Genomic DNA, 27,136 nt, shown 5'->3' with positions numbered 1-27,136 from the left:
TTTCAAGTTTTTGTACTGTATATATGCTTAGACTACATATAAACTACACCCAATTCTACATATTACTCAGTATATCCTAGTCTCCAAGGAATATCTTTTAAATTTAACATCTCATTTCTAAAACAACTTGGAGTAACTGATAGAGATGTGCATAACAGACTCTAATACATGAGGAAACAGAAACAGAAATGAACTTGCATACTCTCGCTGTACACAAGCATATACGTGTGTGTTTGTGTGCGTGTGAGAGAGAGACACACACAGACACATATAAATATGGACACTCATGTCCATCAAAGAACTGTTTCAGATAGAGAGAACTGGAGGGAATATCTTCAACTTTTTCAGGAAAAATGTGCTCTTGGTGTAATAAACACTGTTTAATTTTTTAAATATTTATTGTATATGTATGAATGTTTTGTCTATATGTGGGTATGTACAACACATGCATGCCTAGTTGTCCTCAAGGTCAGAAGAGAGCATCAGATCTCTTAGAACAGGAGTTGTGGATGATTGTGAGCCACTATGTGGGTACTGGGAACTAAACCCAGGTCCTTTGCAAGAAAAACAATTGCACTTAACTGCTGAGACATTTCTCCAGCACTATAAATGATGCTTCACATATGTACTTGGAGTGCTATTTAAGTGAAGAGAGTGAATCCATTATATGGCTGGAAAGACAGAAGGAAGGCTAGAAGACAAGGAAGTAAGACTTATTCAAAGCAAAAATGATTATGGCCATTATCAACAGCCAAAGGAACAAATACCAAAATAAAGACAGAAATTTAGATAGATTTCTCATTAAATGTTGTCTTGATCCATGTACTTTCAGAGAAAAAACTGAAATATTAACATATACTTTAATTTCATCATGTAAAATACAACAAGAAAACAAACATTAACAAAATAAGCTATTCTAATTAATAAAACATCTACAACATGGCACTTACCTTCACTGATGGCGTGGGGTTTAATAATGCAACAGGTACAGTCAGTAAATTTAGCAGTATTTGCTGGTCCACAGCCTCCACTTGAAGGAAAAAATAATTCCATTTCCTGTAGATACAGAAAGATGAGAAAAAGATCTCTTCTGAAATTTCCAGAATATTTCTGGAGATACACAGTTTAGTTTTAAAGTGTCATGATACAAATTCTGTGCTTCAGATTTTCTATATGTGAATTTGCAAAGACTGAGTAACTTAGCTCCATTTCAGCACTTATCAGAACATGCAAAGAGTATTATAGCACTGTGAAGATGTCACTGTGTGACCCTCTATTATAAGTGATGGCTTCAATAAATTCTGAGAATTGGAAAAAATATGAAGTTCTTACTTCCCCCCCTAAAGATTAATATTAAACTTAAAAATAAAACATGTTTTAAAAAAAGTTAAAACAAGAGCATCCTTACAAAAACAGAAAAATGTTTAGGAGGCTGAGAACTACAGGTAATTAACAATAATTTGTAGTAGTTGTATTACAAATCAAAATGAGCAACATATTATGGCCTGACCAACACAGTTGTTATTGCTTTGTCACGTCTCATTAAACCAAGGAGTCAGAAATCTGAATGAATCAAAGATGTTCATATTAATTAGTTCTTTTAATTGCTTAAATGTTGTCCCTAAGTTTTCAGCACTGTTCTTTCCACTCTATTCACCATAAAAACCTCTGTTCCACACTCCAAAATATCTGCCAGTGAACACAGAACTATCCAAATACTATCACCTCTAGAAAGATTTTCCTGATACTCCCAATCAGCGCCTTGCATTTGTCAGAACTGTGACTTATCAGCAACCAAATTATACATTTGAAGAAAAGAATCAACTTGCAGAGCTTAGTAGCTTCCAAAACACCTAAAACAAAACCTGCCCCAGAGTTAGTATTTTCTTTTCCCTGAATTTATATTAGAAAGAACAAATCTACCATTCAGGAAACAGAGGCAGGAGGTCCATTGCTAGTACAAGTCTACCTGACCTATATAGTAAGTCCCAGGTCAATTATGGCTACATAGTGAGACCCTGACTCAAATTTACAATAAAATAAATCAAAGATATACTAATGAACTTCCATATTTTATTAATGTACATTAAATTATATAGAAAATATGCTTCATGAGATATTTTCCTAGAAGTCCAACACACACTGTGATCCTATCCAGTTCCATATTACCCCCTTACTCTTTCCTTGATCCTCCCCACCCTCTTCTGTAACCATCTCCCTTCTATTTTGATGTACAAATACTTTTTTAAAACATAAGCAAGAGGGAGGAGGAAAATTTACTCAAATACTGTATATTTCAGTGATTCTGTTGATTCAGTGATTATTATAAAAGAATAATACTTATTATTACTGACTATTAACCTGCTTTGTCACTATAAGCCAATCTTTATAACTTTATATAGATTCATGTTACTTTTTCTATCTTCTTTCACTTAAAAAATATTTTGAGATTCACTCCCTGTAATCCATCCTCCCTCCCTCCCTTCCTCCCTTCTTTCCTCCCTTTTGTTTTGAAAACAATATGCCATGTATGGCTACAACATGGTTTGTTCATTTGTTCATCTGCTGGACATTTGTGATATCCCTAGTTTGGGCTGTTACAAGCACTCAAATCCAACCTTCTATTGAGGCCACTCACAGGGTAATTCTTATTTCTTGTTAAGACCTAGATTTCATTCTTTGTTTTAAATAAAGAAACTTTTTTGCTTTGAAATTTTTATTACGTCTGTCTGTCTGTCTGTCTGTCTGTCTGTCTGTCTGTCTGTCTGTCTGTCTATGCGTACATGCATGGCCAGAGGCCAGAGAACAACTTACAGGAATCAGTTCTCACCTTCCACCACAGGGGTCCCAGTTAACAAACTCAGGACACCAGGTGTTGATACAAGTGCCTTTCCCCACTAAGCCATCCTGCTGGCCTAAGACTTCTTGCATCTTCTTCACACATGCTGCACGTTCCATGTATTTCTAGTGTTTCACCTAGACTCCTACTTAGCTAACATAGTGCATGGTCTGAACTATAAGCAAACTACTCCAGTGAAGTCTTCTTCTGGATTATCTACTACATACCTGTAAACTAAGATTCTTAATTGAATTCAGGCACAAACAAGAGACTCAGCGTTTATGCCATTACAGAAAGAAGTGTGGCAACAAGTGTCTGGAGAAAACTGTACTCAACTGTGACCAACACAACTAACTTAAAAAGGAGGTGTGGCTTTGAACCTCTACTTGATCCTAGAAAAACATCGACAATTGTTTATCACTACTACACCAGCTGTTTAAATCCCAAAGTCCTCCCAAAGTCCTCACTAGGAGAAATATTTTATTCTGACATAAAAAAAATTTCCTGAAGAAAAATATTCCTCAAAACAACTTACTCTGGCAGCAGATGCAAAAGAATCGGGTCCATGAGCCGCATTTCTTATGCCATCAGTCCCAAAGAGGGCTCTGATGCTTCCAGGGGCATCTGTACGAGCTAGCCCAGAGTTTGCCGGTCCAAGCAATCTTTTCCATTCACATATCGCATCATCTTTTAAAATCTCCATGGCAATAACAGGCCCACTTGTAATAAACTGGATCAATTCACTAGGAAACACGGAAGAGGGAATTACTTCTCCACTCTGTCAATGTAGACATTTGCCTTAACAATGAAGATACACTTGAACATCAGTACTTTCAGGGACTAGGGTTTCTGTGCATAGTGAAGCACATATGGGCAGTGCAAAACCCTCATCTCATGAATGGAGCGTTACATGGATCTAGTTTGCTACAAAATCATTACAGAACTTATGTCAGGTTCATTACTGTTTACAAAGGGAAAGACCTGTTGAATTTTGGTATTTCAGTAACTTGGAATGCATCTTGCTGATCTAAGCTTTTTCTATTACTCTTAAGAAGGACAGAGGTGATTCCCTTCATTTTTACATAAGGTTTACTGTGACAGTCAGGTAGAATTTTACAATAACAAAATAACAAGAATGACATTTTGTAACATTTTCAATGCAGAGAGCAACAAGTCTAAATCAATGTGAGAAAGAAAAAGAATGGCAACAGATTTTCAGAAACTAGGTCTTTATTAGGAGAAAACTACTCTGGGTTATGATATACTGCATGATCAACCATACACACAGGGTTTTATTAAAAGTTTATGCCTTAGTTCCAGTTCTCTGGGAACAAAACCTGACATTTTATTTTTTCCATTTCTTCATGTACACGAGGCAGCAATGATAAATTTAACTTGAAATAAATGATACCCCAGGCCCTCACTCTCTTAAGCAGAGGCAAAATAGAGAGAGGACAGGACTTTCTCAGAGAGGAAGACAGTACAGACCTATTACCCTCTGGCTGCTTTATACACTACCTCCTTACCCCTTCATCGATCACCCCCTTTTCAATTTAGAAAAGCATTTCCAAGAAGTAACAAGTAGAAGGAAGTACCTATACCCACTATCTAAGAGGACACGGTATTCCTAAACATACTGCTAGGCTTTGGCAGCCAAAACCAAACAATACAGAAAGGAAGGAAGGAAAGGTGGAAGGAAACAGTTACCTACTTCACAAGCACTTAAGGATCCTGCACTATATATAAGGATCTATGCCATAAAATAAGACCCAACTCTTAAATTTTCAATCTAATGTAAATTGATAATTTTATAATGAGTGTGGCATATAACAGCTGAGGGGTGGGGGCTATTGAGAGGACATGGACCCTGAGCCGACTTCAGTTACTGCAGCTGGGCTCTTGTTGTCTTCTCAATGTCAGAAACCAGTTCATTCATCCAGTTATTAAAATCGTCTGCGTATGAACCGCATGTAAGATGTTAAACTAGGAGTTATGATTCACTGTTATAAATGCAAAGAACCTAAAATAATGAATAATTGCCACAAAACATATATGATAATTCTAACAAAGTTTAAGGCTATTTTGTAATATCTGATTAGGCTATAATATAGTAATTTTATTAAATAAAGTTTTTTTTTTTTGAAAAAGTTATTCTATGTAGAGGATCAAATAAAATGCCCACTGTAGCAGATTGGCTAGATTTCATTTGTCTTTACTAGAAATACAGAGGAGGAAAGTGAGAGGAGTGGGAGGAGAGGAGGGAGGGGGAACTGGGATGGGAATGTAAAAAATCAATTAATAAAAAGTGCCAAAAAAAAAAAAAAAGAAATACAGACATTCCCTTGCCAATAGCCATACACATAACTCATTTTAATTACATCCAAAACATTTATAATCAATTCAGTTGCTAGCAAATATTATTAGCTACTAGCCATTTCCAAAGGAACAAAGTATACATCAAATTATTTAGTTGTATAACTATTGCTTTGTACATACAAGCTAACAAAATAAAGATCTTAAAAGTACAACAAAATTCTCAGCATAAAATATAAGTCAGGCAATGGGGGCACATGCCTTTAATCCCAGCACTTGGGAGGCAGAGGCAGGAAGATCTCTGTGAGTTCAAGGCCAGCCTGGTCTACAGGAGAGCCAGGGCTGTTACAAAGAGAAACCCTACCTCAAAAAAACATGCATATATACAATTACAAACACATTTTCAATTCAATGAAATATAAAAGTATGCTTCTTAAAACTTAACTAAGCAATGCATTTGTTTCTGATTAAGGTTCTATTTAGTGGTGGATATAAGAAGTCTTTCTAATAAAAGTATAGAAAAAACAATTTTAGTCTCCAGGAAAGCACCTACTTATAAAAAGGCCTTGAGTGGTGGTCTATATGAAAGTCTACTGCTTCTTTCCTATAAAATAAACACAATAACAATATTTAAGATTTCTTAAAATAGTAACTTTAGCTTATATTCATAAAACAAAGTATAGATTAAAACACACACACATGCATATGATCTCTATATAAATTGTTTTTTTTTTTTTTCACCAAATAGCATATCCTAAGTATGGGTCCTATGAATGCTGATATATATCATTATTTTTATATTAATGTTAACTCAATCTGTCTTCCATTTTATTAAGGTCTCACTGGATTCTCAATACAATGTTAAATATCATACCAATACGAATGTTTGCTATCTAAAGTCTAAACAAGTTATATAAAAAATGAAGACACATTTTCTAATTCAAAACAGAATTAATTTTAAGCTTTAGAATTTTAGCTACAGCTTATTTTATTTTTTGTCATCTGCTGGAGACTCATGTCATGCTGGGTGATACCCCAAGACCCTGAAGTTCCTAATTTAGTAGTTTTTGCTCAGTTGTTAGTAAGATTTCTTCAAGGAAAAGAACTATCCGTTTGTAGCTTTAAAAACTGCTTGATAAATTATACATGTTAAAATTAAACTACATTTCCACTAAAGTTATCTGTAGAGACAATAAATCGATACTATAATCTACTCTGGTAAGCTTGAAGGTCTAAAAAGCTTTCTTTCCCCACCAAAAGGTGTCTTCAGCTTTCTTGTTGGATTTAAAAAGAATTTATATTATGTAACAAATTATGTAACAAATACATATAAACATCAACTCATTTTTTAATAATTTTTGTTAATTTATTTTAAAATACAGGATTTAGCCTGCATGTCTGTTTACCACATGGATGCGTCCTCCAGAAGAGGGTGTCAGATCCCCTGGGACTGGAGTCACACATGGTTTAAGGCATTATGGGAAACCTACAGTTGTAGTTTAGCTAAATTGACATGGTGTCAAGCTGTCTTCTATGCAATTATGTTTAAATCCACAGACAAATGCTACTCTCAAAGGCCTTACTCAGATAAGCCTCTCTCCAGTGAACAGTGATGAATGCAAAGATTCTAGGATGCTCAAGGTACCGAGAGAAGAGACAGCTGAGTGCTCGGCCTTAAGCAAGACATGTATTAGCATATACTCTAAGGCTCAGGGAGAACCACAGAAGGAAGGGTGGAAAGAATGAAAGGGATGGCAGACACGGAGACAGGCTGCAACTGTTATTTGTTGAGCATGACACAACCATTGCCATCGTGAACTCACAGCTGCTGCCATTGCCTACACTGGACCTGAGCGAGATTGGACCTGTCAATAGCAGTGTAAGGAGTCTGTCATTAAGTATTGCATACTCTGCTCTACTTTTGTACAATGGGAAGCTCCATTTGTTGTTTACACCAACATCACCTCAAGTGATAAAGTTGTACCATGGAATGGGGACCATAATAACATCATTAGGTGATAAAAAAACTTCTCACCTCCATTGGAATCTGATGAGACCACCATCATACACAGTACACCACTGACAAAAAGACTGCTATGTGCGACATCACTGCATTTATTTCTGCCCTGCCTTGAACTGGAGGACACAGGCCCTGAAGAGAAGGGACTCACGTTTCTCCCTTCTGTCAGGCGCTGTGAGTACTTTGTTACCATTTACACTGTGAGTACTTTGTTACCATTCCCAGGATAAAGAAAACTTTATTTTGGAATCTCAATTATTTTGTAATAGAAAAAACTTATTAGGATAAGTCTTATTTTCATCAAATACTTTAAAAGTTACCTAATTAGGTTGAGTCATATTGCTTTTTAGAGAAATAAACAGTCACACTGGCATACACATTAAGATGAGTTAAATGTAAATAAATATTTCTAAATGCATCCCTTTCGGCAACCAGAACTAAGAAATCAATGGGTGGCCACATCCTCTATTATTTTTATACAGTACTTTATTCTTACATAGAAGAGATGATGCCAAGAACTGATGTTGTGAAAGTAAACAGAGCTATGGAAGTCAAGGCAATTAAACGAGGGCTATGCAATTTGACAACAGCTAGTTGCCTAGTGTTAGGTCTTTGTATAACTAGCTAATTATCTATTGTCTTGCTTTCTTCATCATGGTACTCTTTATTTGTCATCCAGTGAAAGGCTTTTGTTTTCTTTTGTGGGCTCTTTGTGTTTTTGCTTTTGTTTATTTAAAAGGTGATGGGAAAGATAAATACCATTACATAACTGAAAAGGGGCAACACATTGATTACCTTGAAAGCGTCATCATTCGGAGTTTGGTTATAGTAAATCCACTTTTGTTTATCATTTCAATTATTTCTCCAGCTTTTGATACTGCATCTGGTTTGATCAGGGCTAATGTTCTATAAGAAAAAAGAATGGGTTTGAAAATAAAAAGAGTCGTACAGTTTTTATTTATGATTCCAAGCAGTCATTTTCTTAACAACTGTTATCAGACCATCCAAACTAAAAATATAGGGAAGTGTGTTAAAGGTATCTCTTAAAAATAAAAAAAAAAAGGTATCTCTTAAGATAACTATTTCTCCAAAGAAATCAAAATAAGCTAAACCTTATTGTTAAAAAGCAAGAGACTGAAGTGTGGTGGCAAACCCCTTTAATTCCAACATCCAGGAGCCAGAGGAAGTAGATCTCTATTGTGAATTTGAATATAGCTTGGTCTACATAGGGTTCCAGGCCAGCCAACAATATATAACAAGACTCTACCTATAAAAAAAATAAAATAAGGGGAAGTAGTGGAAGAAGAGAAGAAAATAGATAGGAAGGAACAATTAAAACTGTTATTTTTATTTAAAAATTTTTATTACATTTCCTTGTTTTTCATGTGTGTGTTTACATGTGTGTGAGCATGAGCATTTCATGCAAAGAGGCCAGAGGGCCACTTGTGAGAGTCAATTCCCTTCTACCATGTGAGTCTCTGAGCTTCCTGAGTACTAGAATTACAGACACGTACTGCCAATCCCAGAACCTTTAAAATCATTTTTTAAGGTAGAGATGAGGTGACTGGATAGTAAATAACTATTTAAGAAAGACTAAAATATGAGGTCTCGAAAAGGTGAGACTCAAAGTTGCTTTTCACTTGCCAGCACAGCCTCTGGCAATCTGAAATTTAATATGCTCTGCTACTAGGGAGGAAATAGACTCTAACAGATGATCATTCCTAAAATAATTCTACAACTTCAGGGCAAGCCAGAAGGCACACATTCACATTACATGGATTCAGAACTAAAAAAACAATGTTTAATTACACTTTTAAATAGTGTGTGTGTGTGTGTGTGTGTGTGTGTGTGTGTGTGTGTCTGACGGTGTGTGTGTGTCTATGGGTATGAACATCATGGTATACATCTGGAGATCAGAGGACAGTCTGAAAGGCTCAGTTCTTTCCTTCTACCATGTGGGTCCCAGGATTCAAAACCAGGTCTTAAGACTTAGCAGCTGTCACCTTTGCCCACTGAGCCATCTCACCAGCCTTAGAACTTAAATATTTGAACTTGGATAATAGGTAACGGCCATCCCTCTAGAAAACAGACAGAAGCATCAGCTCCTCTCCCAGAGCAAAGAAATTGTATTCTGTCTATCAAGGAATTCATAAATGCACAACACATACCTATCACACACATTTCTGCAATACTTCCACACATATGCATATAATAACATAATAATCACAACATAAAGGTAATATGAGAGACGGGGGGCTCAACATAAGGAAGAAGCAGAAGAAACGCCAAAGAAGAGATAAAGATATATAAGGCCATAAATACCTCAAATTCTGGTACTATGGGTTTTGCACCAATAATTTAGAGGGGAAATGTACACAAAATAAACCGAAAAGATCACAAAAAGATGAGAAAAGGTACAATGATGAAAAAGAAAAATAAGAAAGTTGTTGGGGAAGATAAGTTAATAATGTGATCCCTCTCTGGATGTAGGTTACAATGAAGGTGGGATGCAGTAAACTCTCAACTGTGATGACTGTGAATGCTGGGAAAGCAGAAGGAGCGGGTTATTGAATAAAGTAGAGCTCCATCTTAAAGTTGTTACTTTTTAAGAATCTGTGGAAAATCCAGGTGGAAATGTTCAGAAAACAGATGGACATTTGGTTTTGCAGCTGGTGTGGAATATAACTTGGGCAGATACATGCAGCTGCATCAGAGGAGTGAACAGAATCTCCTAGTGTTCACAGGAGAAGAGAGCCCATGGATAGAACTGCATTAATGACGAACTGTCTGAGTTAAGCAAACATTTGTAATTATTTGATGTATTCAAAAGAGATTTAGCTCTTCCTCTTTGCACCCAGAAAGCTATCGTTAAACTCCTTCTAAGCACAGATACCACCTTCAATGCAGCTTGGAATGATTACACTCTTTTTCAGGGCAATGGGTGCTTAAAACAGTTGAGGTTCTTGGACTCAGAAGTTTATTCAAGTCACCCAAATGACTGCTGTTATTTACTACCTAATTGCAGTTAGAAAAGAATCAGAAGAGACAATAGTGAAATAATTTAAGCCAATAGAATATATACTACTGCATGCATTTTATTAACTACTAAGGCCAAATCCTTCAAATCATTACTCACATTAAAGAATATCCAGTTTAAAAATTCATCCCACCCAACAGCATTAGAAGGGTAGCAGAAAATAGACACACTTTAGAGTAAAAAATATGCAACAGAGTTTGCTTCCTTTTACTTTCTAGATGTGTGACTGGCCAAGGAACTTGACTATCCTACAGAATCATTTAAGAACATTCACTCCTCACAAATTGGAGTTAAACCATAGAAATAACAATTGTTGGGACTATTTTTATTTTTACTTGGCTCCAATCAGACTACCTTTGCTAGTTTAAATGAAGACCTAAAGTTGTCATGAGCTGAGATGAGTGTGCAAAGTGCCCATCACGGTGACTGCCTATCTTAGTTAGGGTTTCTATTGCTGTGATGAAAACACCATGAGCAAAGAACAAGTTGGGGAGAAAAGGATTTATTTGGCTTACACTTTCACATCACTGTTTATCATTGAAGGAAGTCAGAACAGGAACTCAGATAGGGCTGGAAACTGGAGGCAGGAGCTGATGCAGAGGCCACAGAGGAGTGACACTTACTGGCTTGCTCCTCAAGGCTTGTTCAGCCTGCTTTCTGTACCCAGGACCACCAGCTCAGGGAATTCATTACCCACAGTGGGAGCCCCCCCCCCCCACCATCTATCACTAATTAAGAAAATACTTACAGGATTGTCTACAACTCGATCTTACAGAGGCATTTTCTCAATGGAGGCTTCCTCCTTTTAAGTGATTTTAGCTTGTGTCAAGTTTAAATAAAACTAGCCAGAACATTGAAATATATTATATCTACAGTGAATGAAAGTTATAGATATTTATTATTCATAAAAGGGACTATAGAGGCTGAAGATATGGCTCAGTTGGTAAAGTGCTTGCCACACACACATGAGGGCCTGAGTTAAAAACTGAGCATGATGGTGGTGTGCCTATAATCCTAGCACAAGGGAGGAACAGTCAGGCAGACTCCTGGTTCTTGGTGGCCACATACTCTAGTTAAACTGATGAGCTCCAGATTCAGTGAAAAACCTTGTCTGAATAAATAAGGCAGAGAGTGACAGAGGAAGATTCCCAATGTCAATCTCTCTCTCTCTCTCTCTCTCTCTCTCTCTCTCTCTCTTTCTCTCTCGCTCACTCTCTCTCTCACACACACACATGAATGCACACATCCAGGCATGCACACACACATGTGCACACACACTCATGAACACATGGAGTTATGGCTGCTATTTCTTTAGTCTCACTGACTTTTAACATCAGATCTCATAAGAATAAATGAAGCCTCTTGGTCTAGTACTGTAGGACCTTCCCAACTTAACAAGTACTGTAGGGCCTTCCCAACTTAACAAGTACTGTAGGGCCTTCCCAACTTAACAAGTACTGTAGGACCTTCCCAACTTAACAAGTACTGTAGGGCCTTCCCAACTTAACAAGTACTGTAAAGCCTTCCCAACTTAACAAGTACTGTAGGACCTTCTCAACTTAACAGTTGCCCTTTGATGGTCGCTCATGAGGCAATCACTCTACACTTGGCCAGTCACCACCTGTGCACTAATCCCTACACTGAGCTTCAAACCACCTCGAGAATTAGAAAGAGACTATAAAGAAAGGGTAAGGAAGTCACAGGAAGAAGTACCCTATTCTATGGAGGCTACAACAGATACTAGGCACTCAGCTATTTTGGTTAAAAAATGGCTTGGTTTTTTTTTTTTTTTTTTTCCATTTTGAGTTAAGTAGTTTCTGTAACTTTTTAAACATATAGTCTTAACTTTCAACAATGACCCCACCACCATGTTAAGAACTCTAACAATAACTACATAAGTTTAAAAAAAAAAAAAAAAAAAAAAACCTTTCCAATAATAAATCTCCAAAATCAGAGACAAGAAAGATGAAGGAATTAAAATTTCCTTTCCAATGTATTTAATCTATTCTCAGAATGTTGCAGTTCATAAAAGTGGATACTGAAAATTAAAATGCCATTTTCATAACACTGGAAATCAATTTTCAGAAGAAAATTTATTAGTAAGTCATTTTTTCCCTATAAAGCTTGATTTTTAGTTGCATCTCCAATTGGTTCTGTTTCTTTCTAAATCAAAACCAAAGAAGATCAGGATGGTAAACAGTAGGGAAAGAAAAATGAAAGGCACATGTGCTACAGTTTATCCACCTCACAGAAAAGCCATGCATTCCTTGGACAGCTGTCCTTTAAGGCCATGTGTACAGGCATTGAACTTTGCTCCCCAAACACCTCTTAGCCACCCCTACCATCTCTCCCTCCATGGGTTGGTCCCCGTTCATAAATATATATTCCACTTGACAATATTAGTGTCTTCTCACAAGTGTCACCTGGCTTAAAATCTAGATGAGGCTTCTGTCCCTTCCTGTTCCCATCCCTTGCAGCCCACTCTGCCAGGGAGCCATAAGGGATCAGTGTGCTGCCCACTCCTTCCCACTGGGCTGCCCTTTTTCTTTCCCCACACTTTACAACTGACATCATTTTCTTTAAAAAAATTTTTTCTTTTTTAGTTAGTATATAAAATAATGTGATTCATAGTGACATTTTCGTGTCATTATACTCTGTTCTTTTTCACACCCTGCTGCCCTCCCCAATGGTGACTCATTTCTTCTTGTCCCATTCCCTTTCCCCCAATAGTCTCTGTCTGCTTTCATGACATATATATTCTATTACAATCTCTTGTTCCTCACTCCCCACTCTCTTTAGTCCTCTCTCCTCCATAGTTTCCTTTCTACAAGTATCTACCTACCTACCTACCTACCTACCTACCTACCTACCTATCTACCTATCCACCTGTATCCCATATTTTAAAGAAGGCATATGATATCTATCATCAGTGTAGCTTACTTCACTTAACATAATGACCTCCAGTTCTATCCTTTCTTGCAGATGTCAGATTTTCACTCTTTGTAGCTGAATAAAATCATCCCAAGAGCTATCTTTCCCTTCTTGATTTCTGATGCTCTATAGCTCTTCCTCTCTCTGGAACAGTCTATTCTTTGTTGTCTTGGCTTTTTTTTACTTAGTGCATCACCTTGAGGCAGCTTCTCATCCACCTTTACTTCAGTTGTTTCCAAAGCTTCCATTCTTGACTTGGACTGTCTCTGAGTTTCATTTGTTTGTTTATTTATTTATTTGGGTTTTTTTGAGACAGCATTTCTCTGTGTAACAGTCCTGACCATCCTAGAACTCACTCTGTAAACCAGGCTGGCCTTGAACCTAGAGATCCTCTGCCTCCTGAGTGCTGAGATTAAAGGTGTATGCCATCATTGCCTGTCTTATCTTACTTTTTAAGGGGGGATCTCAAGTAATCCAAGTTGATCTGAGACTCCCTATGTAATCTCATATGACTTTGAACTTTGATCCTCTTACCTCCACTTCCCAAGTGCTGGGATGACAGACATGTGCTACTGCCCCCGGTTTTACACAGTGCTAGGGCTCAAACCCAGGTCTTCAGGGCTTTATCCATTCTAGACAAACTACTACATCCCCAGCCTGTATTACTCCATTTCCATTAATCATGTGTACTCTTTATTGCCTATTCATACCTATTACCATAATTATTCAGATCATTATTTTAGTAATTAAACTTTTACAAGTTTTAGCCACCAACTTATTTAAGCAGAATAACAGTCCTTCTCAACTTAAGATAGGACTTCCCGCCTTTGTATTTTTCTTTACATTTATTCCTTTGTCTAGCATTTGACTCCAGCTCATCTAACTGGGTGATAACTCAATCCATCTTTTATCATCTAGACCAAACAACTCCACAAAGCCTTCAGTTTTGTAAAAAATAACTTCATTGTCTTCTGAGTTTACAGTGATTGATGTGTCATTTCTTCCTCTCTTCCAAGCCACGCTTCCTTAGGAAGAAGAGTTTATGCTCAAATAGTCTCAGGTTTTAGTGAGAAATAGTAAAAAAAGAAATGACAGAGTGTATAAAAGCTTTTCATCCCTCTTCCCCCCCCCCCCCCAAAATAATCACCTCCCAAGACTACGGATATTATTTTGTTATTCTAAACATTAATAAACCCTAGATCAGTTTCAAACTATTCAAAAAGAATGTTATAACATTATACTGGGTCACTGAAAAAAAAAAGGTATGCTGTGAAAACATAATTGAGAAACAGAAAATCAGAAGTTAGTAGCCAAAGTCACACACAGTGTTTCAATGGAAAAGACGACATAACTGTTTTCTTACTTCTCTTTCCTACTGCCCAGCTGGCGAGCTGTGTATTGGTCCCCATAGTCAATCAACACCAGTTGTCGAGAAAAGACATTCACTTTGTTGCCTATAAATAAATCTTCCAAGCGCAGGTCCTCATACTTGGTCCTCTTTAAAAAGGTGCGGCGATTCTTTACATCATGCTAGAAGCAAACACAATGAAAAGAACGTTAACCTTACTAGGAGGTAGAGACAGTTTTCAGTTTATCTTACCAGAGATAGCTACACCCTTTTACTTTTTTACTACACATAGAAATCATATCTTATACTATAAATGTCTATTTCCAAATCCAATTTAGTAATAATAAAAATATAAACTTTTAAAATATCCTGAACAGACTTATTTTAGCCAAACTGTTTCAGTAACTCAACACCTATGAACTGCAGAGACAGTCATATTCTCCCTTTCCTTCTCCCTGTCCCATAAAAAAATAACTTGGCTAATTTTTAAATAAAGGCTATTTGTCAGTGTGTAAACTCCCATATATGAGCACACTTCCATGAACACGCATGGAAGCCAAAGATAAACTTCAGGTCTTGTTCTCAGGAGCTAGATGTACACCTTACTTTTATTTGTTTGGTTTGCTTTATGTTTGGAAGAGGTTTTTGGTGGGTGGGGGTTGTTTTAAGACAGAGGCTCATTATGTAACCCCAGCTGGTCTGGAACTTGCTATGTAAACCAAGCTGGCCTCAACCAAAGACTGGCCAGGCTTCTGCTTCCTGAGTGCTTGATTAAAGATGTGCACCACCATAACCTTTTGAGACAGGACCTCTCACTGAACCTGGGGCTTACCCAATCAGCTGGATCATGTAGCTGGTAAGCACCACATCTCTACAGGAATTACACAGTGCTGGGATTACAGGCAGGCACCACCTTGCCTGACTTTTTACCTGGCTGCTGAGCATCAGACTCCAGTCCTCATGCCTGCACAGCCAGCACTTTACCAACTGAGCCATGATTCTAGCCCTCATTTACCATTTCAACAGATCCATCTGCGGGATAAAACAGAAGCTCATAGCGTCGGAGCAGTGAGGCATTGGGATCGTACCACTCTGTAAGGAAAGCGAACCTCTCACTCTGATTCTGTGAAGAAAAGAATTTGATCACTGTGTAAGTCATACAAAAAGATAATGAGAATTTCCAAATACTGACACAAGTCAATCTTTGCTATTGTAATGAATTGTTCTTCTTAGAAATCTATCCTGCTGGTTTCCGGTTTAATACCCTTAGGCCTTTCAAAGGTGCACACAATCTTTGTTTCATGGCCATTCAATGTCCTAACTCAGTTAACAATCTTGGAACATGAGCTTCTGATCTGATCACTTTAACAATATACTTCAGAACATAGTTGTTCTGAAGTCAAGTGCACTTAAAAACTGTCAATAAGCTATCAAGGGGATTCCACTGCTACAAGTTTTCATATCCCAAACTTCAGAATTTTTTGGACTATTGTCACTGACGTGGCAAATGTCCCTTCTCTCATTAGTCATTTTATAGCAGTATCATTTGGTAGAAACCTACTGTTTCTCTGAAAGCGTTCACCTCTAAGAAACAGAAGCAAGTCAGGCCTTCTGGGTATTACTCTCTGATAAATAAGCACCAAACAGAAGACTAACAAGAATGACTGACCTCCACTAATTCCAAAAGTTTCAAGCACTCCAAAGCTCTTAGGTATGGCCTCTTAGAGTTTTGACCTAGAGTTTCCCAATACACACCTGTTATCTTGAAAAGGGAGCCAGTTTCTTCTACAATCATGATTCACCTCAATGGAAAAAAAATACATAAGAGCAATCATGGAGAGCTGGAGAGATGGTTCAGTGGTTAAGAGCACCGGCTGCTCTTTCAAAGGTCCTGAGTTCAATTCCCAGCACCCACATGGTGGCTCATAGACATCTATAGTGGGATCTAATTCTGGTATGTAGGTGTTCGTGCAGACAGAGTACTCACACATAAAATAAATATGTAATTTTTTTAAATCATGAAATTGCTACTCACAGATAGAGAAAAATAATTCTCAAGCCAGCCCTACTTCCTTTATGAGCTAACAAGATCCTCTGAGAACAAGCTATATTCAAACTTGGCTTACATTCTACCTTCTGGTTTCCTTTTGAAGTACACACATTGCCCCTTCTTTCATCTCATGTGCATTTGGGGATATAAAGACAATACATCTACTCTTGGCACAAGTTGGGTCGAGGTTCACGTGTCCCTATCAATCCCTTTTTAGAGTTAATTTCCATTGTGACAGCAGTAAGTCTTAGAACTTTAGAGATGTTCACAGGTTACACACTAATGAGTCAGTGCTGCTTTGGGAATGAGTTGTTACAGAGGGAACTCTCCCACTCATGCTCTTTGATCATCCACTATGGAACAAAGATGCTCATGACACATTCTTTGAATTCTCAACACTCAGAACAATAAGCCAAGTTAGTATATTTTCTTTATAAGTTACTCAGTCTCACATATTTTGTTAAAACAACAGAAACTAAGAGACAGCCTGATTCTCTCTTCCTCCCTCCCTCTCTCATTCTTTCTCTGTCTCTCTCTCTCTCTCTTAAACACACACACACACACACACACACACACACACACACACACACACTCCCAGACCATACTCATTTTCAAAACTTTTAAATTTTACTTTTCAGCTTCACTGACCCAAGTCTATCATTTTCTTTTCTTTCTTTTTTTTTTAAATATTTATTTATTTATTTATTCATTATGTATACAGTGTTCTGCCTGTGTGTGTCCCAGCAGGCTAGAAGAGGACACCAGATATCACTACAGATGGTTATGAGCCTCCATGTGGTTGCTGGGAATTGAACTCAGGATCTTTGGAAGAGCAACCAGTGCTCTTAACCTCTGAGCCATCTCTCCAGCCCCAAGTTTACAATTTTCTAAGTAGTATCAGTGCTGGGTATCATTTTATTCAAATCCTTCATTTTATAGATGAAGAAATTGAGTTCCAGAGGCTATCCATGACTAGCATAATATCACGGGGCTTGTTACGTGACTAAGTCCAAAGCAGACACTGCACTCTGCACTCCCCAACTCCTCCCCCAGTTCTGGCCATGCAGGCGAACTCACGCAGAAACTGGTTCTACTAGGACAGACAGAAAGAAACCTTAAGTTTGTTCCACAATGGGCCTGGTAGTTACAAGACTAATCATTCATTAACTCTTCATTGATTATTTCCATTTCTCTCAGAAATACTTTATAAAAAATATCCAAACATTACACTGTATCAAAAAATGTCTTTTCTTTTTAATTGTTTCATTTTGGGTGGTGGTAAAATTAAATTCAGGCTCACAAGACTGTGTGTTGAACAGACTAAATCAGGAGGAGGGTGGTTAGGAACACTGCTTCTACGTAACAGCAGTTTCTACTTTAGCCAGAGCAGCTGGATTACCCAAGCATCATGAGGAGGCCTGTTGACGTTCCCTCATGGAAGGAGCATTGGGGGGGGGGTTCATTAGATCCTTATCTGAGATTGCAGTCACTAGACACTTCCTGTGCACCCTCTCCCAGTTGTACATAACCCTGGGGAGTGTATATAATAGGTACATGGGAGGCGATGGGTTAGTGCACACACATAGTAGTAGGTAAACTGAAAGAGGCTCTGTCTATGCATTTGGGGGAAGCTCAGACAATCATAGATATTTTGTCAAAAAGAATGGGCAGCAATTTTCTTTCTAAATGGTATAATTCAATTGGTTATATAATGATTTGTTTTATAATTTGAACTTATAAAATAGGCAAGGCACTATTGAAAAAGTCCTAACACTAATCAATATAAAACTACTTTTAACAAATTATAGTTGTGAGAAATTAACTGCTGTGTTTCGGATTCACACAGAAATCAAAGGTGTTCTGAAAATAACAAAGCCTTAATAGTCATATAGTTAATGTAATTTTGTTTTATGGATTTTAAACTTTATTTTTCTCCTTAGAGACAGGGCCTCATATAGCCTACCTCTAACCTTCTAAGTGCTGGACTTACAAAAGGTGCACCATGCCCAGCATAAATTTTAAAGTCATATTATACACTGTACTTATTAGTAGTGTATTTGTCAAAAAATATACAGCTTAATGCCACATAGCTACTCTAAAACCAAAAGATAATTATGGCTAGGTTTGCTGAGAAAAACAGGGATGCAAGGACTCTATCAGGACTTACGATAAAATAACTTATATTTTATTTAAAAGGAATAAATATGTACAGATGAGAAAGCATTCAGTTCAAGAATTTCTGGTATTGAAAATAAAACATGCAAAGCTGTTTTTAAATAAATTATCGGATTTTCCATTTAATGGCTCACAATCTTAAGGTATAATTGCATCCCAAGTTATTTCTTCTTTTAATTTTTAATTAAAATATTGCATCATTCCTCCTCACTTCAACCTCTCCCCAACTGTTCTCAGAATGTATCCTCTTTTCTTTAGTTATTATTGTTACATATGTACATGCATGCATAAATAAAACCTTCTGAGTTAATTTGGTGTTGTTTGCATATATATGATTTCAGGGTTGACCAGTTGGTATTGGATAACCAATTAGGGGGCTCACTGCCTAGGAAGACTAAGTCTTCCTCTCTCAAGTTAGTCATCATAAATTATAAGATTTCTCAAGGGAAGTTGTGTCGATACACTTTTCTGGTGTAACAGAATCCCTATTAAAATGCCTTATACTTTTTCAGGGCCTGATAGCTGGGTAAAGCACCAAGAGGGCAGAGCACAATTAAAATAAGGAATCAGCTTAGCAACATACTGGCGCATCACTCCTAAGGACCAAAAACTTAGTGAAATCAAGGAAGAAAGGAAGGGAGGGACTACTGTTTTGGGGTGAGGATAACAATTACCATTAGCTTTTATAAATCAGTGAGATCCATTCTTATTCTTGGTTGCTTTTATAAGGGTACTAAGTGTTTTCTAAACTACTATTTTAGCAAATCTCTTAAAATCTTTTTTATTTCTCCAAGTGATTGGAATCAAATATTACATTAAGTGTGGGAGTGTGATGAGATAAGCTAACATCACATCAGCCCGGTTTTATACACAAATAGTTAATAATCATCAAAAAACACCTACAATTGGAGGCACATTTCACCCACATGAAAACAGAGGTTCAGGTGCTTACTTGCTAGGTCAAACAGCTGGTCAAAGCCAGACTTGGAACTTTCAAACAAAGATGTGTGTGATGCCAAAAATTAATACTTTGTCCAGATACCCAAAGTACTGAATCAAAAAGAAAACCAGATAGAAGAGTTCTGAATGAGTCAAAAGAACAAGGGGACGGGAGACAGAAAGGCAGTCTGCCTACACAGTACTCTGAAGAAAGTAAGATATGGCAATCACTAACTATGGACAGTCAGTTTGGCCTTCACCCTAGGAAGAACAGCTCCGACCAGGCTACTTTCATTGTTTCTGGCAATGTTATTAAGATGCCATCCCTGATAATATACACAAAGGAATCTAGGTCAGCCCACTACAGAAATACCTTATCTGCCAGGAATTGTAATGCAAGCCTTTAATATCCCAGCACTCAGGAGGCAGACACAAGACAATCTCTGTAAGTTAGAGGCTATATTTGTCTACATAGCAAGTTCCAAATCAGCCAAGGCCCACAGTCACACAAATAAATACCCTCGCCGATCCATGTTTATTGTAGCACTACTTACAGCAAAGTAATAGAGTCAGTCTAGTGTTCCTCAACAAATAAACCAATAAACAAAATGAAGTATGTATACACAATGGGGTTTTAGTCAACCATAGAGAAGGATAAAACTACGTTGTCTGGACACTGGAGACCATCACATAAAGAAAAATAAGCCAGGTTCATAAAGACAAATACTACATATTGCATGTTTCTCTTTTATGTGGAACTCTCTCTCTCCCTTTCTCTTTCCATAAAAGCAAAATGGACTATTTGGGAAGAGAAAGAACACAAACAGAAGGATAAAAAAGACAATAGGGAATGAATATAGTTAAAAGGCTAAAAAAGTCATCATTAAGCCCATCACTGTCTAAGTTTGATACAAAACTATATGAATCTAGGAAATAAAAATTAGTTCAGGGAAAAAAAGGCTTACCCCCCCCAAAAAAAAAGTACAAACAGTAGTATGGTGTAGTCATGAGTTCAAATCTACAGTGAGTGTTTGGAAATGCCTTTATTTCATCTTCTTTATTCTGAAGGAATTGCTGGCACAGAATTCTATGACAAAGCACTAATAGTTACTGAGGAATGCATCTGGAGGAACAAGACTTTGGAATTTTTGGCTTCTAAACAGTGACAGAGAACACTATCCTAAATAACCTGTTTTTCAAAAAAACTCATTTGTCAAAACTCAATAAAATTACATTCCAATCATCAAACACATGCCTGTAACAATGCTACACTAGTATTTCCTGAAAGTGGGAACAACAGAAAGTTAATGCTGCTGCTTGCTTGCACGTTTAATAAAAGTGCAAAAGGTTATTGTTAAAAGAGAAATACTGAAGCTATTTATATGCAGATATAATTGAACTGAAGATGTTTATAAAGCTGAATAAGATGGTTGAAGGAGCTTAGACTTAATTGAGAAAAGAGGCATTGCTGGCGTTCAAAATTATTTTAAAAACCATAAAAGCAAGGCTGGGGAAATAAGGTGTCTGCACAGCATGGGGTCCTGTGTTTGGATCCAGTACCTACTGAGAGTCAAGAGCAGCTGCAACAGCATGCTTTTTCAACTCTAGCACTGTTAAGAGGGAGCAGCGGAGGCAGGTGGATCGCTGGAGCTCAATGGCCCAGCAGCCTAGCTGAAGCAGTGAGCTCCGTTGTAAGTGAGAGGTTGTCTCAAAAACAAGGTAAAATGTGATAGAAGACACCAGTGTCAACTTTGGCCTCTGGACACGTTTTTAAGGTATTAAGGTATGTGCATCCTCATGCCCATGTGCATATGAAAACATACACATAACATATACACACCAAGAAATAAAACACAATGTATTACAGAATTTAGGAGTGGATACATAGTCATGTTATTTTCCTATACATTGAAGTCTAATGATGGCTTCACACTGCGCATGTATGTGCATATGCCCACGCATGCGTACATATGAGCCTGTGTGTAAACAAAAAAAAAAATCAATGTTAAGTGTCTTTTTCTATTGCTTTCCACATTATTTATGACACAGCATCTCTCACTGAAGCTGGAGCTCACCAATCTGGCTAGACTGGCTTGCCAGTGGACTCCAGGAATCCTCCTGTCTCTGTCTCTCCATCCTTAGGACAACTGAATGCCACCTCGCCTCGCTTCTCCCATGGCTTACACAGGTACTGGGGATGTGAACTTAAGCAGGTACATTAATGGCTGAGCCACCTTCCCAGCTACCTAATTAGAATAACAATGACTTCACTTTATGATCCAGTGTACATCTAATATAAGTACTGAAAAATTTCTTGCAACATTTTCTGCTATATTCACCTTTTATTTTTTTACACTGATAGTGAATCTACCAGACTGCTTGCATTATCTACAAAATAAGACCAAGGGCTTTTCAAAACTACTGCATTATCAGCTCCTATTTCTATTTAGTCTTCTCCCACAAAGCACATCGTGTGTGTGTGTGTGTGTGTGTGTGTGTGTGTGTGTGTGTGTTTGTATGCATGCACATGTGTGTGTGCGCACACACATGTGTGTTACTGGACAGGAATCAGGTAACATATCAGCTATTAAAATAAATGTACCAAATCCAAAACAAACTATAATGGGAAATAACTGTATATACAAAGAGCTGCAGAATTCATTTCTGAGAAATATTTTAATCATCTTGGTTGCCGGTCCATCCATGTATATGCAATAACTAGGTGCTTGCTATAGTGTGAATGTTTGTATCTCCATGAAATTCATATGTTACAAACCCAATCATCAGTGTGAGGTGTTATTAGTAAGTGCAGCTTTTGGAGGCTTATTATCCTTACACAAGTGGCCTCAGAAAACTGCCTTACCCTGTTTCCCATATTGGAATGCAGCAAGAAGGCACTGCCAGTGAAGAAAGAAATAGTCCTTGTCAAACACTGAATCTATTAAAGACTTGTCCTGGGACAACTACCCTCTAGAAATGTGAGAAATGAATTCCTGCTGTTATGAGCGATTTTTATAGCAGCCCAAACATACGAAGATATTGTCTGAAAACGAAGAGGTGACCAGAACTCCCAAGTTCAATGAGCATACAAACACCTAAGCCTCTCATTTGTATGTGTAGGAAAGTCGTCACTGGTACAGTTAAGGCAGAGTTACACAGAACAGGGTTCCACCTACAATTCCCATTTGAAAAGGAAGCACTCTTTCGAGAACACTTAACTAAAACACTGTGAAATAAAACACTTCAGTGAAATAAAAGACTGTAGTCTAACTATCGAGAACAATCACTTCCACAGAACTAATTTAGCAATGAAATGTCATAAAGTCATGTCACTTAGAAGTGTATCTCCATGATGATTGCGTTATTTAAAAAGTCAAATTCCCTGTAAGCTTATATTCATTATATTCCCTTTGTATAGTTCTCTCTTCCTGCATATGTCACAATTCACCCATTTTCTACCAATTAATACAAGGTGCAGTGGTGAGCATTGCTGCCTTCAGAGGCAAGCTATTTTCATTACTTGCAATAAATAAATAAATAAATAAATAAGTTGACTTTAAGGACCTAGGATATCCTGGTCAAATATTTATTTATTATGTACTTATTTATTTTACAGTGTTGGGAATTGAACTAGGGCCTTGCACATGACAGGCAAGCACTCAACACCTCAGCTCTATTAAGCTGAACTTTTAAAACATTCGTATTCTCCATGACTAGACAATGGAAAGCAACTCCTGAGTTACCCTCCCTCAGCTTCCATCCATACCAACAGAAAGGTGAGAGAGGAAGAGACGCCAGAGTGTACTGCATGGCACTCCACGTTCTTCTCATTACCAAAATTCAATATCCGCTTTCTGCTTTTAACAATGGAATAAAAACCCTTGTTAAATTAGTAACTAGCAGGGTTGGAGAGATGTCTCAAAGGTTAAGAGCACTGACTGCTCTTTCCAAGGTCCTGAGTTCAATTTCCAGAAACCACATGATGGCTCACAACCATCCATAATGAGATATTGTGCCCTCTTCTGACCTGCAGGCACACATGTAGGCAGAGCGATGTATATATAATAAATAAATAAATCTTTTTTAAAAAAATTAGTAACTAGTAATAAAACAATGAGAGGCAGGGAAAATCTGAATATAAGAGAGAAGAGAAAGAGGAGGAGAGAGGGAGAACATTTTCAAAATCTCAAGACAAAGTAAATGAGAAAATGGAGACCACTCAAGGACCATACAGTTAGACTTACTGAATCTGAAGATACAACTTCTTACATGTAGGCATACATGAAAGTGTGACCTCCAATAACTAGAGTAACACTAAAAGAAAATACTGAGAGTCTAGGAATAAAGATATATTAAAAGAGACAAAAGTTAATCATTTCTTGAACATTCTCAACAAGGTTCCACCCCCTCCCCCCAATAATGACAGCAACTCTGAGCTGTATGTTTTTGCCATATATTATTACACAATTCTTATGCTAGCCCTAGTAGGTTGTCACTTTCCATAACAGCAAAGTTTAACAGTGGTATTGATGTGCCAGAAAAAAATGACCTTCCTAACCCAATAATCTGGGAAGTACTGGATGTCCTGCTAAAAGCAGAAAAAAGACATCAATATTTCTCCCTCTACTTAGTTTTATTCTAGCTCATTAGGGTTTTATCACTATAGATAACTTATAATGTATGTATAATAATACATATGTACTTATAATGATGCATACTAATAGCTTTATACATAAACATCTTTTTTCCAACAGAAGAGTGAGATTAAAATTGTTTAGAGATTCAACATAACTCTTCTGGCCCAAAATCTATGTTGTTTCTTTTAAGAACTCAATGTTGCTGGGCAATAGAGGCACACACCTTTAATCCCAGCACTCAGGAAGCAGAAGTAGGCAGAACTCTGTGAGTTTGAGACCAGCCTGGTCTACAGAGTGAATTCCAGGACAGCCAGGGCTGTTACCCAGAGAAATCCTGTCTCAAAACACCAATAAATAAATAAATAACCTCAGTCTATTTTACCTCTTTCAATTCAAATACAGACCATACCTAACTAGACACTCAATTTGTGTAACCACTATTCTAAAAACATTTATTTATCAATTTCTTGCCTTATACACAATTCTGTGGCAAACCCTGTGAATTCTAAGAAGCGATTCCTGAAGTTAAGACCTCAGGACCATGACACCCCACACATACACAAATCCTTTCAGCCCAACTTTGTAAGGAAACCAATAGTGTAAAGAAGGGGCACTTTCACCAGGCACTGGCCTGAAGCCCTCTGCATTTCCAGACAGTATTGCAAGTTTTCCTTTTACAGAGATGATTTTGGAGCCTGCAAACAGAGGTGAATCTAGGCAGCAGGATTTCAGAACATGTGATCTTAACCCCTCTCCGTAAGGATGGTGAGATGGCTCAGCAAATAGGGAGCCTGTCAGCAAGGTGACATGAACTTAGCTAGAGCTCCAAGACCCACATGATAGAAAAAGAAAACGGACTCAAGAGAGCTGTGATCCCCCCCAACACACACACACACACACACACACACACACACACACACACACACACACACCTACAAAAGAAAGAAAAGGGAACGAATGGAGAGAAGAGGCCTCCAAGAAAAGTCAGACTAGGCAGGCCACAGGCACTGCCTGCACTTACAACTTCAGTTCTGGTAGCCACATCCTATCACTTTAACCCTCCATTAGAGCAAAAACAGCAACACAGCAACAAAAATCAGGCCATTTTTAATCAGGCCATTTTCTCAGACACAAGTCTAACGCAGCACTGAGTGGACACTTTAATACACAGGAGCTTTCTATTGTTCTATTCAAGTAAAAATATTTCACAAGAGGTAACAAGACATTTTTGCTCATACATAAATGCCCCTTGTTTAGGTCACAACAAATGGATGTATCTATCATGGAGAAATGTCTTGAACTGGCTGAAAACTGACTTTCAGAATCTGCGTGTTCAGTCAGCTCCTACTCTTACTCTGTCTTAACGATTGTCAGTGTCTACCTGTCTTCATTAACCTCTGAGGCAATAAAGGTTGTACTGCAACGGGCTACCAGTCTGGGTCTCTGTGCCCGTAGCCACACTGAATGACTTCATCCAGCGGTATCAGAAGTCGGTGGCAGCTGAGAACCTGCTGCCTCAAGCCAGCTGCTTCCAGTAAAGCAGAGGAAAAAAGTGGTTGCTGGAGAACAAACTTCATTTTGCCTTGGACATTCCGAGAATATAGTGAATCATTAAAAATTTATTACCAGACACAGGAGGCAAATAAGCCAGCAATTCCTACCTCGATTAGATACAGCATGATAAGCACAGGAAACAAACACAGCAACCAAGCTAGATTTTTAAACAAGAACTTGTTTTATACTTGTCCTTCACAAGATAGATACACTTCCGAAATGCAAACACTTGGGAAGCCAAGAAGAAAGAACTCCAGTTCAAGACCAATTTTCATTTTATGGTTTAAAACTAAGCATAACAGCAGCAACAGCAGCAAATGGTGTGGCTTACACTTGAGATCCCAGGACTCTGAAACAAAGACAAGAGGGTCACAAGTTCAAAGCCAGCCTGTGCTTCCCAGGGTTCTCCAGACAGTTTAGGCTATCTACTAAGACCACTGCCTCAAAAAGAGAGAAAACCAAAACAAAATAAAAAAAATCAATATTCGAACTCATGTGTTTTCCCCAAATGTGATGCTAACAGATGCCCAATCACCTTCACTCTTTTTAAAGGGTAGAGTGAAGAAAGCCGAAAGGACCACGGCCACAATGAGCACCATCCAGAAAGGGCTTTTGTTTTCCAAACCTTCAAAGGAAAAAAAAAAAAAAAAATCTCTTGACTTCTGAGATCACTCCCATGTGAAAAATCAATGTCACATGCTCGTATGAAAGGAAACTTCTCTGAAAAAAAAAGGGGGGCAAACATTGTTTCAGATGCCTTAAAGCAAACATAATTACTGTGAAGTCTCGCCACACCAACTCCAGCCAATGGTATTTCTCAACTTGTGATTCGATTTTCAGAGGCCTAGATATCAAAGAGACATTAGCAGTGAAGGAACAGAAGTGCAGATAAGTGACTTGGCAAGAGCTGTGTGACTTGTTACATGGCCCAGCTTTACAAGGACCCTTGTTTGCTTGTGGGACAGATGAATTTCCCACAGTAAAACACCGGCTTGTCATCTGGTATGCTTGTGCAATTAAAATTCTCTCTAAAACCAGAGTACAGGCTTCTAGAAGATAGTGACGATCATTTACTTCTTTTGAAAGTTCTTAGTGACATGTGTAGTTCTGAGACCTTTAAAACATCAAATACTGAAATAACTGTAAAGTAGTTATTACTATTTGTACTTAACATTCAATTACAGAATTGACTCCAGTTGGGCCATAAACCATGTGATAGCAAAGAAAATAGCAATATAAATGCTATCTCCAAGCTCTGCAATTGTCAAGGTCATAGGCACACTGTGAGGAAAA

General features: G+C 37.7%; 1 protein-coding gene across 2 annotated transcripts in view; it reads right to left on the bottom strand.

Moving 5' to 3' along the window:
• Nme7 (NME/NM23 family member 7) overlaps window positions 1-27,136 on the bottom strand; it is a 120,143-nt gene that overhangs the window by 78,879 nt on the left and 14,128 nt on the right. The window contains exons 1-7 of one of the 2 annotated variants that reach the window (XM_051186151.1): window positions 23,897-23,977; window positions 15,504-15,611; window positions 14,504-14,670; window positions 7,968-8,078; window positions 5,706-5,756; window positions 3,375-3,582; window positions 951-1,056 (exon numbers count right to left, since the gene is read on the bottom strand). In XM_051186151.1, coding sequence (XP_051042108.1) covers window positions 951-1,056; window positions 3,375-3,582; window positions 5,706-5,756; window positions 7,968-8,078; window positions 14,504-14,670; window positions 15,504-15,506 — 646 coding nt within the window. In that variant the 5' untranslated portion in view covers window positions 15,507-15,611; window positions 23,897-23,977. Of the gene's footprint in view, window positions 1-950; window positions 1,057-3,374; window positions 3,583-5,705; window positions 5,757-7,967; window positions 8,079-14,503; window positions 14,671-15,503; window positions 15,612-23,896; window positions 23,978-27,136 lie in introns of those variants that run through there. The other variant, XM_051186150.1, reaches the window with a different exon arrangement.

The sequence above is a fragment of the Phodopus roborovskii genome, unplaced genomic scaffold (assembly GCF_943737965.1).
Source record: "Phodopus roborovskii unplaced genomic scaffold, PHOROB, whole genome shotgun sequence".
Taxonomy (NCBI): Eukaryota; Metazoa; Chordata; class Mammalia; order Rodentia; family Cricetidae; genus Phodopus; species Phodopus roborovskii.
The sequence above is the reverse complement of the archived record's forward strand: the minus strand, read 5'-3'. Positions and strand labels throughout refer to the sequence as shown.